This window comes from Kogia breviceps, chromosome 12, assembly GCF_026419965.1.
Source record: "Kogia breviceps isolate mKogBre1 chromosome 12, mKogBre1 haplotype 1, whole genome shotgun sequence".
In the NCBI taxonomy this organism is placed as follows: domain Eukaryota; kingdom Metazoa; phylum Chordata; class Mammalia; order Artiodactyla; family Physeteridae; genus Kogia; species Kogia breviceps.
In genome coordinates this window covers 97882862-97902044 of record NC_081321.1, presented here as the reverse complement: position 1 = coordinate 97902044, position 19183 = coordinate 97882862, and the positions used below count along the sequence as shown (strand labels likewise).

Sequence of the window (19183 nt, the reverse complement as noted above, 5' to 3'; positions counted from 1 at the left end):
GTCAAGGAAGGAGTGAGGATCAAAACAAGGTCACGGGTTCAAAACCACACTGACGTCCCACCACGTCCACGAGCGAGGTGTGTGCTGTGAATACACCACACTCAGTGCCTGAGCTCTATGAGCAGCTGCCCTTATAACTCCTGACGCTGTCGGCCTTTCTTAAATAATCTTTCTTCTTCTCCTGGTTTGTTTTATAATTTGCTTTAACTGGAAAAAAAAAAAAAGCTAATGTGTAATTTAGGAAAGAACAAAGCCAGTAATTTACCATATCTGTAAAATGCTTGGAATAAAACAAGTAAACTCATGGAAATCACTTTTTCCACAACTGCAGATGACCAGATCACTGTCACTTGGCAAATGAAATGCATTATTTTGCAAAAATTTCAAGACCACAATATAGAGAGACAAAATGAAGAAAACGTCTCTGCAGTTTCCAGAAGTGGCCCGACATGCTATTAATCCAAAGGTATACAGTGTCTGCTCCCTGCTGCACAAGGATGCTGTCTCAGCTCAACATCTTCAGAGAAGAGGCTTGTTTTTAAAGGTTCGTGACCACTTGGTTTTTTTTTTTTTTGGACAAAGGTTACTTTCGCCAAAATTCAAGACTATCCACTGAGAGTATACATTTGCATTATTTCTAAAAATGTCCCTACCATTTCATTTTAACTATAAAGAGCCACAACATTAAACAAACAACAAAAAAAAAACCCTGAAATGTTTATAGTTTGTTACAAACTACTAGTTGTCAAGTGCCTTAGTCCCCTTTAACACAAAATGACAGACCATGAAAAAGAAAAATATGGCTGTCTCCAAGATTACCCTCAAGGAATGAACTGCTTATTCACTTAAAGGCTCCAGCATCTCCTCAACCGCTATTAATACTGAAGTTCTAGAGGAAACAAAGAACGGACTGAAAGCAGGAGGTCAACTGGGTTTGCTTCTCGTTTCCCAGCAAGTGTTCCTCTCTTTTCTTAAATAACCTATTTTATTCTAATCATAAAAGTAATATACTCATTGTACAAAATGTGATAAATATATGGAAGTAGAAAAAAAGGAAATTCTCCTTTAATTTCTACCGTTAAGAGATAACCAGCTAACATCTGGTGTTCTTTCATCCAGTGAATTATAATGAATAATTAAATAAGAAAACAAAATGTAAGTCATTTTATATTTATACATTTCAGTCCTGATATATTTTTTTAGTTTACTATATTATAAGCACTTTCCTTTAATACTTTATACTCTTTGAAAATGTGATTTTGATGCCTGAATAATCACATATATGTACCATAATATAACGATCTACCCCTTGACTACTGTCACATTTGTGTTGAATTTCTTGATAGTGGACATTAGCCTGTGATGGGCTTCCTTTCACACACAGGTATTTTAAACCATCTTGAAGTATAATATACACATAGAAAAGCACACACATCCTAATTATACAGTGCAGTGAATGTCCAGGCACAGGACACACCATATAATGAACACCCAGACCAAGAAACCGACACGTGCAGCCCCCCCGGAGGCCCTGTTCTCCTTTCTAATCACTACCCACCACCCACGCCAAGTATAGCACTACCTGTCTGCCTGTTCACCCGACAGTACAGATCACTTCACCCTGTCTCTAAACTCTGCCCAGACGGAAAGAAGCATACAGGATGTGCCCTCTGGATCTGCCTTTTTTTTTTTTTTTTTTTTTTGGCATGTTTCTGAGGCCTGTTCATGCTACCCAGCCAGTGGCTCTAACTTGTTCATCCTCACTGCTGTATAATATTCCACAGTGTGAAGACACCACTGTTTAGTTGCCTATTCTATTGTTGATGGACATTTGGGTTTCCAGTTTTCAGTTTGGTTCTATTACCAATAGTCCTTGTGTGTATATATATATATATATATATATATATATATGTTTTAGGCTCTTGACAAATATTGTCAAATTGCTTTCATGAAAAGTTACAGCAATTTACATTCTTGCTCATATAATCTTACCAATAGCCTTTTAATAGGTAATTAAATGAAATACCACTGTGTTTTAATCTTCAGGAAAATGGAAGAAGACTCCAAAACTTTCATCTAGTCACTAAATAATACTTGTTATAGTGAAAAAGAAATCATGTTACTTTTCAAAAAAAAAAGACACACTAATAAAGCACTCTAAAAATAAATGAAAAGAAATAATTTCTACTTTGTACCACAATTTAGGCCCAGAGCAATCACTATTTATAATAATATAAAGTGGAAAAAACAAAGATGTTAAAAAAAGTTAAGAAAATCAGGATAGAATATTTTATAATGTCATAACATGAAATCTACTTAAATGATGTTTTTGTAGTTTTTAATAACACGTGGAGATCCTCTGATATAATGTCAAGTACTGGAGAGAGTTCCAGAAACCGGAATTCTCACACATTGCTGGACAGAGTATGATTGAGACAAGCTTTCTTGAGACAGTATAAAACCTTAAGGATACTCAAGGATACTCGAAAACCTTTGACCTAGCAATTCCACACCTAGAACTTTATGTTATAAAGTAAAACTTATAGATGAGCACAAAGATTCAGTTAGCTTATTCAATGATACACTGTTATATAAACATAAGAAAAAAGAAAACAGTCTAAGTGTCTAAAAACTTGCGGTCTGGTTTAAAAAGATCGCCGTAAGGCAAGAAGATGAAATATGCAGCCATTAAAAATGATAAGGCTTATCTTTCTGATTCACTGCTGGTGGGAATGCAAAATGTTAGCTATTCTGGAAGACAGTCTGGCAGTTTCTTACAAAGCTAAACATAGTTTTACCATACAATCCAGCAATTACACTCCTTGGTATTTACCCAAATGAGTTGAAACCTTATGTCCAGATAAAAAACTGCACATAGATGTTTATATCAGCTTTACTCATAACTGCAAAAAACTGGATGTCCTGCAAGTAAGGTGTCCTTCAGCAGGTGAATGGGTAGACACCCTGTGGTGCCAGCCACACAATGGAATGTTATTTGGTGATAAAAAGATACGAGCAATCAAGCTATAAAAAGACATGGAGTTCTCACAATCACTGCATTGTACACCTGAAACTAATACAATATTGTAAATCAACTACCCTTTAATTAAAATATATATATATACACATAAACAAAAATTTAAGAAGTACACTGACCAAAAGAAAAAAAAAAAACATGGAGGAAACTTAAGTGCATATTATTTAGTCAAAAAGGCCAGTCTGCAAAGGGTACATACTGTATGATTCCAAGTATATGACATTTTGGAAAAGGCAAAACTACGGAGATAGTGAAGGTCAGTGGTTGCGAGTAACTGACGGGGAGGAAGGGAGGGAGGGATGAATAGGTGAAGCGTGGTGAATTTTTAGGGTGGTGAAACTATTCCGTCAAATACCGTAATAGTAGATACATGCCATTATGCAACTGCCAACACCCGTGAAACTTTACAACACAAAGGGTGAACCCCAACGTGAACTATGGAATTTAGTTAGTAGGAACACATCAGTGTTGGCTCATCGATTGTGACAAGTGTCCCACACTAACGCGAGATGTTAATAATAAAGGATGCTACGGGCACGTACAGTGAACTCTGTACTCTGTGTCCAATTTTTCTGCTAACCTAAAAGTGCTCTCAAAAATAAAGTCCGAAAAAAATAAAAAATAAAAAAAAAAATAAAGTCCGTTACACAGGGAATATAGTCAACATTTTATGAATCACTATGTTGTACACCTGAAACTTATATAATATTGTAAATTAACTATACCTCAATAAATAAACAAGCTTAATGTAAACTTGTGGAAAATTTGGAAAGTGCAGAAATGCATTTTAAAAGGCTTATTAAAATTATTCATAATTCCCATCACCCAGATAAAACCATAATTAATGTTTAGCTGTATGTTCTCTAAATCTTTTTAAAAAAAATGCATGTTTATTGTTTACTGTAATATTAAAGTTATTTTATATCTATATTTTAAAAACTGTTTTAATAAAGTACATTAGTTTAAAAAAATTATAGTTTGTCAACACGATGAAATAAGCTGCCATTAAATATGATAAAGTACTTATTCCTGTAAGAATCTATTCATATACCGTTGCTGAGGGGCGGTGGGAGAAACAGGTTGGGACAGTTATGTAAACAACACACGTGTGCACGGATGTGCCATGTTTAAACAACAAAATGCTCCCACGCGTCGTCTCCGGCCAATGGGATCACAAGTGACTGTCGTGTATCTTCTGCTTAGCTGTTTTTTCTCATTTTCTACAGCTCCCTCAACAAGCACCTTTCTGTGCCTGCTGTGTGGTGGGTGCTCTGTTAGGTACCAGTTCCACTGGTGAAATAGGAGTATCTATTATTGCGGTGACTTAAACAAATACATGCACTCAAAAATGAGAAGTAACCGTAATTTCAATGTTTTCAGGCTGGTGTGCTGTGGGGAACGACAGACCTTCGCTCTGTGGCCCAACGCTGTGCATGTTGAACCCTCGCACACTTGTGGGTCCCCCGAGGTAAAACCTGGAAGAGGATGCAGACGTCAGAGCAAAGCCGCTGGACAAAGTCTCCATCACACAACAAAAGTGCAAGAGGCGCACACTCGCTACTGGGTCGTCCACCTCTCCACGCGGCGGAACATTTCAGGATTTAGGAACACGCACGGGAGGATGTGGTAAATCTCATAAAGACCCGAGTTTGTGATCTGACCTAAGACTATACATCTAAACAAACACGTCAAACTTCTGGGGACACAGGTGAGATACAAGGCACAAATATAGACACTTGGGTGGACTGTCTGTTATAAAGGAATCATCTGAAGTCTATGAGAATTCGTCACACAGCACCTTTTCAAACAGCCTCCTACATGTTCACAATAATTAAGTTAAAAATTAAGTTAATTAAGTTTAAAAGAAAAGGATACAAATTATATAATAGTTGATCTGAATTTTACAAATAGAGGAAAATAATACTAGAAGGAAACAGACCAAAATAGAATTATTGTTATCTTAATTTTTTTTGTATTATTAGTGATTTTTAATTAGAAAAAAAGTATATGTTAAAAATTTTTTTTAATGAATTCCTTGTGTTCCTTAATGGACTGGGTTATCACACTCTTTTAAACTATATCTGAGTAAAACAAAAACAATGAATTTAAAAAATATTAAAGGGACTTCCCTGGTGGCGCAGTGGTTAAGAATCCGCCTGCCAATGCAGGGGACACTGGTTTGATCCCTGGTCCAGGAAGATCCCACATGCCACGGAGCAACTAAGCCCACGCGCCACAACTACTGAGCCTGCACTCTAGAGCCCGCGTGCCACAGCTAATGAGCCCGCGAGCCACAACTACTGAGCCCACATGCCTAAAGCCCGTGCTCCGCAACAAGAGAAGCCACCGCAATGAGAAGCCCGTGCACCACAACGAAGAGCAGCCCCCGCTCGCTGCAACTAGAGAAAAGGCCACGCGCAGCAACGAAGACCCAACGCAGCCAAAAATATATATATATTAGAAATCCCATCTACTTGCTATAAAATCTAACAGCTTCTTAGAACCCGATTTTAGACCACGGTAATTACTAAATAATGAATTAAAACGACCAGAGAAGCTGTGTATGGTCTTTCCAACACGGCTGTCATGGAAGCCACACCTGCTGACGCCCCCAGCCTCTCACTGACCTGCGGTGCCACAAACGTCCCACATCTAAGCACAAAGGGAACAGGGCACTGTTTTTCTCATTGTCCCGTTGGATAAAAGTCTTTATAAATTTATGCATTTGAACTTGAGTTTAAAAGTCTACAAATGTGTCTTTACTATCTGAGATTTCTACGCAAAGCCTTTCTGAATACCTCATTAACATTAACTACAGAAACAAAGAGCAAGGTCCCTTTATTATTTTTTCAAATGATAAATCACACACATTCTTTTGAAAGAATTAAAATGATCCAGGAAACACAAAAAGTGAAAAGGCTCTTCCCCTCCCTACTGTCCACCGTGTTCCAATCTCCAGAAGTGACTACTGTCACTGGCTTGGTGGTTGACTTCCAGACCCCTGGTGCTACCTGCAAACACACACGTGCACACAGAAGCTTTGCCCCGGTCAGAGAGCAAGCAACTCGACATGCTTCCATGCAAATTTTAACTTAGGGACACCTATCTCATAATGATTACACAGCCCCTTTAGAATGCTTGTGTTTGAATTTAATCATTTCCCGACGGGTAGTTTTAGAATTTTTGCTATTCTCAATAATGCTGCCGATGGACACCCTTGTACATAAATCTTTGTACTCTTATGACTGTATTTCTGTACGTCAGATTCACGGAGGTGAAACTGTTAAGTCTCAGAGTTTAGAAATTAAAATTTTTTCTATTCCCAAACTGCCATCCAAAAAGGCTGAACTAGGTTAAGCTAAAACAACAGTTTAACTAATGCAAAATGAAAGAAAGAGTTCCTTGACCCCAAGACAATTGTGAGTATTTCTACTAATAGCAACTAGTAACAGGCAACAAATACAACTTCACCCTCTGCTGGCAGAAGTAGAGGCTACCCCTATAAAAGCAGGTTTTCTGAAAAGCAGCCTCCAGCAATATTCTTTGTGAGCCTTAAAAACATTCATATTCTTTTGAGACAGTAATTCCATATTGAGGAATCTGTCCCCAGAAAATAAAACGGACAAAAATTATGTACGAAGTTATATTCTTTGCAGTACTACGTATATGCAAATAACAAAATATTAAAATGCTGCTTACACAAAATTTCCCATGACTTGGTGAATGATTTACTCTGTAATTTTTAAAAGGCAGGGAGAACACAAAATTGTATGCAAAATACAGTATCTCAACACTTTCATACAGATGTGCACATAAATTTATATGTATACATGCTCACACAGACCACACCCGCAAAAATACTGGCTAACAGGAAATACAGCTGACTCTTGAACAACGTGGGTTTGATCATGTGGGTCCACCTATGGGTGACACCCTTCAACAGCAGACACTACAGCACTACACCGCCAGGGGCCAGCTGACTGTGGCTGTGGACGGAGCGTGGATACGCAGGGCCGGCTACAAGCGTCACTGGGATTAGCCCTCGGGTTGTTCAAGAGTCGACCGCAGTCCACATGTTAACTCTGCTTATCAAGGAGCAGGATCCTTTCACTGCCTTAAATGTTTCTCTGTTTTTATATTTCTGTAACATGTATGAACTGTATTCTTTCATACTCAAAGAGAGTACAAAATTTTTAGTATAATAAAGTATCTCTCTGCCCCAAAAGGGAAAAATATTAAGTATGAGGTATACTGGGTATTTTGAAATTAGCTTAAACATAAAAACTAAATTAAAATTTGAAATATTTGCCTTCCTCAATAGTTAAACTTCTCTAAAATATCTTCTAATAAACCAAGCAGAAAGATCCAAAGGAAACCATGTGCAAACCACCCATTCATTTATTATTACTTACCTATCAGCAATACTTGACAGTTTATCACCAATGGGTACCAACATTCCACCCCAGAGAGACGCTGAAAAAACCTATTGAAATATAAACAAACAACCGTTTTCTTCCAGCGTTTCTTTCCTTCCAACGAGCATTAGCAGACAGAAAACACCCTGGGATCTGGTCGTGCCCAGTGCCTGCAGCGTGCAGAGCTCTGGGTCAGGGCGCAGGGCTGCGGAACGAGAACATCTGGCTCCTGCAGGGGAAGAACTACAGCTCAAAGTGTTTTGTGGATACTTTGATAACTGGCAACTTCAGATTTTGACATACTATACATAAGCCCAAACCCTAAGCAGGGCCTGGATTCCGTTCTGACACAGGGCAGCTCCCTCCTCTCTGAGAAGCCAAGCCCAGTGGGACAAGCCGTGGCCTGAAGGGGGAGACCAGGGCCCTGGACAAGGGGTTCTGCATCCACCCAGGGCTCTTTGGCTCGGCCTCAAAACCTAAGAGGACTGAGGGCACAAGGCATCTCTCAGGAGAAGGAAGGTAGCGGGTGCAAGGCTGCTACATTTAAGAAATGCAAAGAGACATACCTCCAATCCAACCCTCGGGGACCGAGCCCTGCCTCTAACAGGTCCGGGGCAGTGACCTCACCCTAGGTCAGGGATCCAATCTTCACAGCCACGTAATCCATGCACAGAACTGACCCAGGGGTTCCTCAGACCACAACGAGGCTCTCTGGGCTCCCGACCCCAGGCCCCCGCCGCGGCCCCACCCCCCCCCCCCCTCTCCCGGGCACCCCCACGCCTCTGCCCACGTCGTCCCCTCTCGGACGTGCAAGTCCCACGTCCTCCAAAGCTGCTCAGATGTCTCTTTTTTAGCAGCTTCCGTAGGAAGGATTACAGACGAAAACTGGGACAGAGTGGGCAGAGCAGGCCAAACGAACACTCTATTCTGAGAAATTCACGTCTTTGTTCAACAGCGTGACAGATGCTGCGGAACGCAGCGAGGCGCCAGAGCCCCGCGCCCTCTCGAGCGGCTCCCCTCGCGGCCAGGGGCTCCCGATGCTCCCGGCGCACCGTCCTCCTGCTCTGCCTACTGGTCCCCACCTGAGGAGGGGCAACAAGGAGGACCGACCCCCACCTGGGACAAGCCCACTGAGCCTCGCGTCCCGCTGATCTCGGTGAGCACGAGAGCCCCGGGCCCCCAGTCGCCCCCCGCACCTAGACCTCTCCTCCCCACCTGCTCCCTCTAGCGCCAGCCCCCAGTCTTCAGTGCCAGCAGGGCCGATGAACCGGCCCCCTGGCTCCCGGCCGCCCTTCCTCCCCTGCGCCCCCAGCTGAAATTCCACGGTCGGTCACCAGAACTCACCGACTTGTCTGCAGCTCAGCTGGCAGCACCCGGACCTGGTCAGCCCGCCCCGCGCCCTCGGCTGTGTCTGGGCTCCCGGCTGTTGCGGAGACGCCACCGAGGGTGGAGGGCTCACCTTAAGTCGCTCTAAGTGCTACGGGCCTCATCGAAGACGCCTCCCCTGGCCCCCGAAGACGAGGCAGCCCCCCCTTGGCGGGCGGCACTCTGTCCCTTAACTCTGCTGGGTCACTCTTCGCGTCACCTGTGAACCCCTGCCACACTGTATATAAATCTATTTCCTTGTAGGCCTTCCTTCACTAGCATGTAAGAACGGGAGCCGTGTTTATTTACTGAGGTACTCTTAGTGCCCAGACAGTGCCTGGGAGCCAGTACATGCGGGAAGGAGGGAGGGTGGGTGGGTGCGTGGATGGGGGGAAAGGAGGCTGAGAAAGAGAAACCGAGGCGTGGAAGGAGAAGCAGTCATAATGGAGTCAACAATGGCTGACAGCGTGCCACGGAGGGAGCACAGAAGGGGACCAGACAGAGCTCGCTGAATGGAGCAAGCAGCCCCTGGCAGCCCCCAGAAGAGCAGAGGCAGGGGAAAGGCAGGAACCAAATTTGAAGCGCACCGAGTCCAGGACTGGCCGGCAGCAGTGATAAATGATTCTAAAACGAGACGCATGTCCCACTTCGTTAAAACTCACTCCTGGCCCCCAGGGTCTAAGGAGGCAGTGGGGGTGTGGAGAGCCGTCCCTCAGTCCCCCGGGCGCTGGGAAGACTGGAGAATAAGCATGGTGTCTCCCAGCCTGGGGCTCCACTGCCTCGGTCAGAATCCAGCCACTTACTCCTAAGGTCCTGAGGGAATCAGGAGGAACCAAACCAAACTGGGTAACACAGAAATTCCTGGAGGCACCCAGAGCCCTGACAACCTAGCAAAAACAAGGTGAAGACACAGAATTTCTCTGGAAGTAACATCAGGAGGCAAAGAAAGCAGCAGCCCTGTCCTCCAGACACATTTGCTTGACGGCCCCGAGCTGATGAGTGGGGAAGGGGCTCTTTTATGTAAAATGACTGACAGACGAGTTTTAAAGGGGCTGCTCATCACTTCTCCCCAGGGTAGCTTCAAGTCTGGCTAAACTGACAAGATCCAGCCCTTGACTTTCAAGCATCAGTGTTCTGACCTCCTCTTCAGTGTTTTAGATATTCGGGAACTGAGATCTTCTAGTAAGATTCCAAAAACAAGAGATAAAAACAAAGGTGACAGGGCTTCCCTGGTGGCGGAGTAGTTGAGGGTCCGCCTGCCGATGCGGGGGACACAGGTTCGTGTCCCGGTCTGGGAAGATCCCACGTGCCGCGGAGCGGCTGGGCCCGTGAGCCGTGGCCGCTGCGCCTGCGCGTCCGGAGCCTGTGCTCCGCAACGGGAGAGGCTGCGGCAGTGAGAGGCCCGCGTACCACAAAACAAACAAACAAACAAAAAACAAAGGTGACAATATTCTGGTGAGATACTCACTGAATCAAGTATGAGTTGCTTATTCAACTGAAGCTCAAAGTCTTCTTTTATGAAGCTCACGTCCCCTCCGGTGTAGCCCGCCAGCTCCTGTGGGCGAGGGTCCTCAGGTCAAAGGGAGCCAACAGACTTGTTACAGAGGTTTCTAAGCAGCGTCACTGCAGTTAAGTCTGCTGTTCTGTATGTTTAGAAAGGCAACGCACCACTTCTGTCTCCTAGAAGCTACGTCCTAGTTGTTCTGGATGGTACCAGGGGCCTGACAGAGGTACACGATCACCAAACACACTGAGTAACCGCAGAGAATGTTATTCCTTACGCGTGAGAGTGAAACACTGGCAACATCAACATTTCATTACAGAGCTTGTTAAGGATGCTGCGGCTTGTTTGGCCTAATCTGTGTTTGGGGGGAAAAAAATCAGCCCACCTTTTACAATTTGACACATTTCTGATGAACATCTGATTTCTCGTTGCTCCTCTGACACCGAGATCCAGCCGACAGAGCGTCAGAGCCCCACTTCTCCCCAAGGTCACCTGCCGGGCCCTGCCGGCATGCGAGTTACAACCCCTGCCTTGGGTGCTCTTCAAGGGTCACCAGGGAAACCACTCCCATCTAATCACAGCTTTCCTCCTGGCCTAGTAAGTGACACCAGCAAAGAGACCGGAACCTTATCCTGACCCTGTGCTCTGTGAAGGCAAAGCCTGAGCTACAGGGAGCAAATCTAGGGCTAGGCACCCCGAGGGGGACGGACACCCTTGCGAGCCATTCTAGAAGGACCTTCACGATGAGAGGAAAATGTCAGTATTAAAAACGTGACTACCCTGGCCCCATGCCCTGTCCCCCCAGGGTCCCGGAGCCTGCAGAGGTCACAGGGGAGGGAGTGCTACCTGGTTAACCTTCAGCAAAGCGCCTCTTCTCGGTAAGATGGAAGGGCTCCGAGAGTCGATCACCATCGCGTGCTGAAAGAGACATGGACGGCGGCGTGTGCACTTCAAACAGGCCTCCGACACAACACCAGACACTAACTGTATGCCAGGCGCTGTGCTAATAAGCATTCCATAACTCTTCCGCCACTTAATCTTTACGGAAACCCCAGGTTACACGTGAGGGACCTGGGAGAGTCGGGGAAACAAGTCACGTCCACTGGGTGGGCCATTCCGACCCCATCGCCAGCTCTGTTCTCTCAAGGAGCTCGACACCCTGACCAGTCCACTCAGCCAGCTCCCAACTGAAATGCCAGTCAGCTCTTACGCACCCACTGCCCGTGACCTCTGATGTTACTTAGAAAAAATGACGTGAGGTTGTACCCAGAAACCCAACGGGACCAGGAGGCACCACTTCAGCCACCCCAGCGGTGACGCTTCCCAATCCCTCCCGATGGAGGAAAAGGCTGTTCTCCCAAGTTAAGGCACGGCTGCGTCGAAGCACCTACACATCTGCCCTTACCGAGAGAGACGACTTCAGCGAGTGCCCGCTCTCTTTGCGGACGGCAAAGGACACCGTCCTGGCAAGGCAGCCCAGCTCTCGCCACACGCCCTCCCACTTGACGGTGTGGCTGGTCTTCCAAACGGGAAACTGCAGGCAAACACGGGGAACCGTCAGCCTTCTGTGCTGTGCGGACAGGGGGCCGTCCCAAACCAGGTCCTGGGACGAGGCGTCACTAAATGCACGGACTAAAAGCCAAGACGCAACGCTTTCAGTGATGGGTGGGAGACAGGGAGAGACGAAGGGAAGCTGGGGAAGGAGGGAACAGAGCAGGCAGGCAGGAGGGAGGAGGCGAGAAAGGCAGGGCCGCAGTCAAAGGGAAAAACTGCACGAGGGGCTGGGCTGTGCTCTGGGTGAGGAGACGGGCTCGCTCGTCTGAAAGCTGCACACAGCTTTGTAACTGACTGGTTTCTTTTCCAGTCTAAGACCATCGGACACACACCCCGCCGGCTGTCTGCAGCCAGGAGGGGTGACCCAGATGACCCACATCGGCCCCTGGAGAAGAGCCGGGAGACAAGGTTACACGTGAGTGAAGCGCTTCCTCCCTGCGGCCAGAGAGGCCTGAGCCACGTGAACGCTCGGGTCCGGGCAAGCGGGACCTGCCTCTTGGCCTGAGCCTCTTCCCTCGAAGCCAAGCCAGCCTGTCTTAGATTTCCGTCTTAGAGAAATGCCCAGGTTGGTTTTGAAGAGCGAATGACGTAGTTTGGTGGCCTGGGGAAGGACAGCAGTGACGCAACCCTTACAAGGGAGCCAGGTCACGTCACAGTCCCCAGAGGGAGTCCCGCGCTGGGCATTCTCGTGGCACTCTGGCCCAGACAGCCCACGTGGCTTCCAGGGTGACAACGGGGGGCCCCTACCTCAGCACGATTCCTCGTGAAGCCGCCACGAGGCACTGGGCCAGGCCCCGGGGAGGCAGACGGTGGGAGGGCAGGCCTGCCCAGCCACCTTTTCTGCACTGAGGACCCCGAGATTCAGCTACCTTCCCAATGCCTGTGGGAGGGGGAGAGCTGACCTCAAGCCTTCCTCCCTCCCTTATAAGGCGGCTCTTAACGGGAGAAACACCACTGCTCAGAGGAGACACATCTGTGTCTCTGGATTCCCGGCAGGAGGACGAGGCAGGGCCCGGAAGACACCGCCGGGCTTGCGTAGCGAGCGCCTACTTGGTGCAGAGCCCGAGGACACACACGAGGAGGATGCGGTCCTCTCCTCCGCGGCCCGCGGCCTCTGCTCTCAACGGCAGGGCTGCAGCTGCAGGAGCTCCAGCCCTTGTGTCCCTTTGCCCGCCCTCCCTCGCGGCCTATTCCAACACTCTGACGTCCCGCATCTCTATCCCGTGTGGACAAACAAGGTGTTTCTACTCTCCTGAGGATCTGCTCTTTAAAAAAGGCTTAAAAGAAAGAGATAAAAGGGGGCTCAGGAGAGAAAGGTGGGGAGAAACCTCCCAGCCTGTTGGTAGCCTCCACGTCCTGCGGCAGGGCAGGGCTGGAGAGAAGACTGTCTGCCAGGGTGTCGGCTGCCGCGTCCCCAGCACTGGGCAGGAGGGTCTGAGGGCAACCCCCTGCACGTGGAGAAGGGCGGCCACACCGAGGTGAGAATGGACGTGCGTCTCCGTACTGAGCTGCGCCCTCCTGGCTACCTCGGGGCACTCAGAGTTGTCATGACTTTGGGCTGCAAGGGTAAGAAGCACGAGTGGCTGATGCGTCTCAAGTGCCCACAGGGGGCCGAGCGCACAGCAGGAGGCAAGCCTGGGCAGGGACTTGGGACTCTCAGAGCACAGCCACGGGCGGGGGTGACGGGGGGCATGCTGAGACGGCTTCCTGGGCCCCCTTCCCGGTGATGCTCGCTCAGCAGGCCACTCAGGACCAGGAATTTGCAGGTGAGCCCGAGGCTGCTGATCTGAAGACCTGGGCAACTACTTTTATACGGGATCGTGTCTCGAGGTCTTTCCTCATTAACTAAAGCCTAGAACAGGACAGGAGGAATAAGGATGAGCTAGAAAGGAAGGGAAAGAAGGGCAGCGTTGGTCGTAAAGCCAAAAGTGGTCAAACGATAGTAATTCCATGCGCTGCATCCTGCTAGGCGTCAACTAACTGTACACCAACGACGAAAGCTTCCAGTGACCTGAAGTAACTTTCACTGGCTGTCAGGTTTCGACCTCAGCCGGTACAAGGAAGGACAAACGGACGGTGCCCCAGGAAGTCAGGAGCCGGGAAGAGATGTGACCAGGTCAAAGGAGCTGCCACCATGGACATGAGCCACCCTCTGGCCCCGGCACGTGCACTTGGCTAATGAAGAGGTGCCCGGCCGGCAGGGCAGAGAACAGAGGGCGACCCCAGCAGCAGTGCCTGAGACTCCGAGCGTCAGACCACACGGCGGCCGCGCGCGTCTGGCCCCGCCCCCCTCGCCGTGTCTTTGGGAATCAATCAATCAACAGACTCTGGTCCCACTCAAGCGTCCGAAGGGAAGGACTGAAAAGCTACTTACACTGTACTCGGCTGATATTCCTCTGTCTGTCTCCCGGAGTGAGCTCCAAGGGAACTGTCCCGTAACTTTATATAAGTTTACAGAGAAACTAGGAGACAATGGGACAGAGCTTTAAAAGCTGAAACAGTGATTATAACTTGTACACATTTAAATCAACAGATTTAAAAATATACTTCAGGGGTTCATCTTCGTGAGGAAATCTATGGGCTTGTTCTAACACTGTAGAAGGGTCAGCTGATTCTGCCAAGTTTCTTTTCACAAACAAGCCACCTATTTCAACTTTTAAACAAGGCCACTGAACTCAACGATCTGTTTGGCTTCCTACTTTCTTTCGAAGTTTCCAGGCTGTGGTTTGAAGAAGGACAGGCCATACGAAGTTTCTTTTGTTCCATAGGAAAACTGAAAAGTCACCTTTTCTGCACGGCCTAGAAGATTAGGGAGTTTGAGGCCAAGTACCTAGGAGGAAAAGAAAAATAGCAGGGGTTTAAATGGAGGGAATGATAACTGTTTAGATAGACTGTGTGAGCTAAGGGACTCACTCAAAAACAGAACAAAAATGTAGATGAGGGCTTCCCTGGTGGCGAGTGGTTGAGAGTCCGCCTGCCGATGCAGGGGACGCGGGTTCGTGCCCCGGTCCGGGAAGATCCCACGCGCCGCGGAATGGCTGGGCCCGTGAGCCGTGGCCGCTGAGCCTGCGTGTCCGGAGCCTGTGCTCCGCAACGGGAGAGGCCACAACAGCGAGAGGCCCGCGTACCACAAAAAAAAAAAAAAAACCAAAATGTAGATGTGGCTCTGCCTTTCGCGTGTGACCGCTCTTCTTCCTTCACGCTTGCCTCTGCTGAGTGCACACACACCCGGTGACTTCAAGAGGCTAAACCTGCTGACCGTGAGGCTCAGAGAAATCAACGCTGTGGGTCTGGAGTTCAGGGGAATTTCAACAGGAAACTATTAATATGAACATCCCCACATCATTCCCAAAGAATCCACATTCATAAAAAGCATGTTATAATCAACTCTAAGATTAATGAGAGCCACGGGATAGTCTACAAATCAAGGTGGAGGGGCGTGAAAGAGTTCCGAAACCACCGCCAGTCGTGTTCTCAAAGCTCACGGCTGACAGGTCCACTGCTGGCAGGGAAAAGCCTGCGTCTCACCATGCTGCCTTCATTGTTCCCAACCATGGTGTTGTAGCTGCCCGTTAATCTCCTTAATTCAGTTACTTCAAAGGTAACGTCTAACCCGTTGGGAAGCGCATTTTCACCTAAGTGAAAAAGATGAAACAATTAAGACAGCTCGAGTATGCAGGTTTATGTTTGGTCCCACTGCTGTAAGTGACAAAACGCTTGGGTTTAAAGCCCAAGAACACGCCCACACAAAATCCCATTCCACCTCCACGCCAAAAACCTGGGTCTGGTTTCCGTGGTGGAAGATATCGAAAACGGACTTTGCTGCAAGGAATAAGCAGCAGCAGCATGACTTAAACACACGTTATTTACATTATTTGCCAACCGTACTTGTTCCCCTACTAGTGAGGTCCTTGAGAATACCTGGGGCCCCAATCCAGCTGACATTAAAACGTGGAATTCTCGTGACAAGAGGGGCTCTAGGAAGCCCGCCGGAGAAGCAACAAGCCGACACACATGGAGGAGGTGGGTCTTTCTGTCCTTCCTCAAGCCGGGGCCGTGGCGCCTGAGTGCGGTGCAGCTACCCCTTAGCCACTGCGGGCCCTGGGGGGCAAGGGAGCAGGGCTGAGCGCTGCAGGAGCCTGGGCGGCCCTCAGAAAGGTCGGGGCTGACCCTGTGACCCTGGCTGGACACCAACCGCATCTGGGAGCTGTCAGACTCATAGACGCCCGGGCACTGGCCCCCGAACACTCAGATTCAGCTGGTCTAGGGTGGAGCCCTGCCACCACCTTTTTTTTTTTTTTAAATTAGCAGACTTTACTGTTTAGAGCGGGTTTGGGTTTATAGAAAAACTGAGCATAATGTTCTCACCCCCTCACGCACATTTCCCCTCTCATTCAGTCTGCACTAGTGTGGTGCGTTTGTTACAACTGATGAACTAACAGTGAGACGTTACTACGAACTAAAACGTGATTTGCACTAAGCTTCATTCTCGGCGTTGTACATTCTAGGTGTTTGACACATGGACTCATGGAGAGTGGTGTGCCCTTTCTCCCTTCCTTCCTCCTTCGTGAGGCCGGAACGGTGCTCAGCCATCGCAGGGACCAGGGCACCCTGGAGACGGTGAAGTGACAAAAGCACCAGGAGAAAACCACACCAGCCCCAGGTGACCTCAGGGAGCACAGCTATGACGACACCAGCCCCAGGCGGTGGCCTCCCATCTGTCATGGAAAGAGATCTCTTTTGCCTAAACCACTGGTATTTGGTGTCTCTGTTAGTCACAGATGAATCTATATTCCAGAGAATAGAAATCCCTTTCATTTATATAGTATTTTCTATTTTTGCAAGCACTTTCATATACTGTTTCATTTTTATCTTCTCAAAACTATCTTCCACTCAATCCTCAAGAGTTCACTTGTTCCTTGATTCATTCCAGATATGTATGTTTCAACGGACGTCTACTCAACTCAGAATGCAGTCCGCAGCCACACAGTAAGTCCTTCACGGTCCAGTCTCCTGATCATTTTCCTGCCTTATCTTTCATCAGTCTCCTTCCCCACATCGGCATTCTGGCTCTACGGAGCCCTGTGGTCCATCCAATGACCCTTTCTCTCTCCGGTCACTGGGCCTATTAAACACTCTCTCTCTCCCTGGAACATTCCTCATCAGCCCTGCTCCCCAAACGAACTCACACACATCTTTTAGGTCTGACTTATGTATCACCCCTTCCGGGAAATCTTCTCTGATCCATCTTTCCCTCCGCCCCACCAGGAGAGGCAAAGTTTCCTCCTCCAGCACCCCCCGCTTACAGCACGACTGATCAGCTGAACTGTCCTCGCTTCCCTGTCTGTCCCCGACTCTCTCCCCCTTGACCAGAAGCTCCTTCAGAAGGAGTCTATGCCTTGTCTGCTACTGTCTCCCCCCATGGCAGGGACTCATTAACGAAAGAATAAACACTGACCAAGTGGACAGAAATGCCCAATATCGCACAGCAAACGCGCAAATGAACAAAAACCCAAAGTGAAATCTGACTCCTACTGCCCTCCTCTTTTTAACACACATTTAGGTGGAGTCTGCTAAGAGCCCATCGGACACCTGCTGGGGTGGGCTATCCCGAAAAGCCTGGCTCTCTCCTTCTCGGAGCCCTGGTACCATCCAGGCGCTCAGACATAGCATCTGCAAAGTCACCCGTCCTCCCTCGGCCTGACGTAAAGATCCAGTTACTTCCCTGAGGCCACAGGTGCTCTCTGCCTGGACACAAGGTGTCTGTGATCCTGGAGGACGGAGGGAATCAAAGAGAAACTGCACCGTAATATGCACCTTGACATGTATCGATCAAGACATCCACCTGTCTAAATATTCCCAGACGAAGCAATTTCTCACGGGCTTCGTGAGATTTCCTCATTACCTATAAGAGAAAAAAAATAATAATAATAAAAGGAGAGACTGTATTCTTCTAAGATACAGGAATGTAAATGGTGGCTGCAGCATTTAGGCCGGTGGCTTAGCATGTGAAGTGCTGACCCCTGAGAAGAGAGTCCCACTAAGACTAGACAAGTGAGCCGTTACTTGAGTAAAAAGATTACTTCCTAAAAAGTTACTTTAAGCTTTAAAAAAAAACCATACAGCTTTTTAAAGTCGGAATGGCCGAACACTGCTGAAAGGTAAGTAAAACGGGGACTGGCAGGGGCCAGCTGGACGTGGCCTCTGGAAGCTGCTGGCGACTCAGCCCAGGCAGGGAGATGCGGTGCCGAGGACAGAAGGAAGCCACGGAGGAGGAGACGACAGTGCAACCCAGGAAAGACCCCAGTGGATAAACAGAGTACAGGCCCGAGGAGACGGCGAGGGTGGGTAACTACCAGGAGCCCACGCCCCCGGTCGCTGAGGGCCCTCAAGGGGGAGCGCACTGAGCGCTAACGGGGTGCGGGAAGGCTCAGCACCCACTGCCACCAGCTCCACGGCAGCGCTGGGACGGCTGCGAGGAACACAGAGAGGGGCCAGCCGTGGACGGGAGGCCAGACACCTCTTCTCCGGGAAAAGGGCAAAGGCAAACGCACGGCAGTTTGTGGGAGGCTTCTGGGAACTGACGGGGCTGAGCCCCCTTCAGCGCAGGCGGCCAGGTCATCCGCGGAGGCCGGGGCGGGGCGCCCAGTGTGCGAGCACACACTGAGCCCCATGGGGTCTCCGGCAGGGAACGGGCAAGAAGGCCAAGCAGAGGGAACACTTGCCTCGATAAGGTTTTTAGCCTTAAAAACATCGCCAATTTCATACATGATGATGTCATCTTTAGTCCTTCCAAGTCCATCAAAATGAACGTGTTGGACGACCACCTAGACGTGACAAGGGGATGCAGATTACTGAGTACCAGACAGGGCAAGAGATCAGGCATCGAGGCTAAAGACAAATGTCTGAAATTAGTTTCAAAGATTTTTTTTTTTAATTTAATGATCCACGCTTCTTAATTCCTCACCTTTCCAAAAAACTGGTCACTTGAGCTGACTAGGTCTCTACTTCCTGTGAATGAGATCAACAAGGTCTCTGCAGCCAGGTGACCAAGGACCAGGTCCTAAACCCAGGCAGGGTGCAGAGGTCCCCTACACATCCTTCCCCAAACGTTCCCCAAGCACTGGCCTCTGGATGACGCAGACTGTGACCTGGCTTAGTAACGGCGTGTATTTTGCCAGAGATCTTGTGTGGGTTTCAATATAGCCTGATAAAATGCTGGCTCAGACCCGCTCACCTGTCTATACATGCTCACTTCATTCATTCATTCAATAAAAATGCACTGATTACCTATGAACCAAGTATCAT

The 19183-nt window shown here is 48.2% G+C and overlaps 1 protein-coding gene and 1 long non-coding RNA gene across 3 annotated transcripts in view; one reads left to right on the top strand and one right to left on the bottom strand.

Annotated features, from left to right (window-relative positions):
• LOC136792323 (uncharacterized) overlaps window positions 1–5757 on the top strand; it is a 37930-nt gene extending 32173 nt beyond the window's left edge. The window contains exons 2-3 of the long non-coding RNA XR_010835971.1: window positions 332–544; window positions 4418–5757. This is a non-coding gene — a long non-coding RNA (uncharacterized lncRNA). The remainder of the gene's footprint in view (window positions 1–331; window positions 545–4417) is intronic.
• Window positions 1–19183, bottom strand: part of SAMM50 (SAMM50 sorting and assembly machinery component) — a 32987-nt gene that overhangs the window by 8564 nt on the left and 5240 nt on the right. For both annotated transcript variants that reach the window (XM_059080923.2, XM_067010417.1), the window contains exons 3-12: window positions 18601–18702; window positions 17693–17780; window positions 15404–15510; window positions 14575–14705; window positions 14250–14337; window positions 11727–11855; window positions 11168–11239; window positions 10286–10372; window positions 7450–7520; window positions 4445–4512 (exon numbers count right to left, since the gene is read on the bottom strand). In XM_059080923.2, the coding sequence (XP_058936906.1) occupies window positions 4445–4512; window positions 7450–7520; window positions 10286–10372; window positions 11168–11239; window positions 11727–11855; window positions 14250–14337; window positions 14575–14705; window positions 15404–15510; window positions 17693–17780; window positions 18601–18702 (943 nt within the window). The remainder of the gene's footprint in view (window positions 1–4444; window positions 4513–7449; window positions 7521–10285; window positions 10373–11167; window positions 11240–11726; window positions 11856–14249; window positions 14338–14574; window positions 14706–15403; window positions 15511–17692; window positions 17781–18600; window positions 18703–19183) is intronic.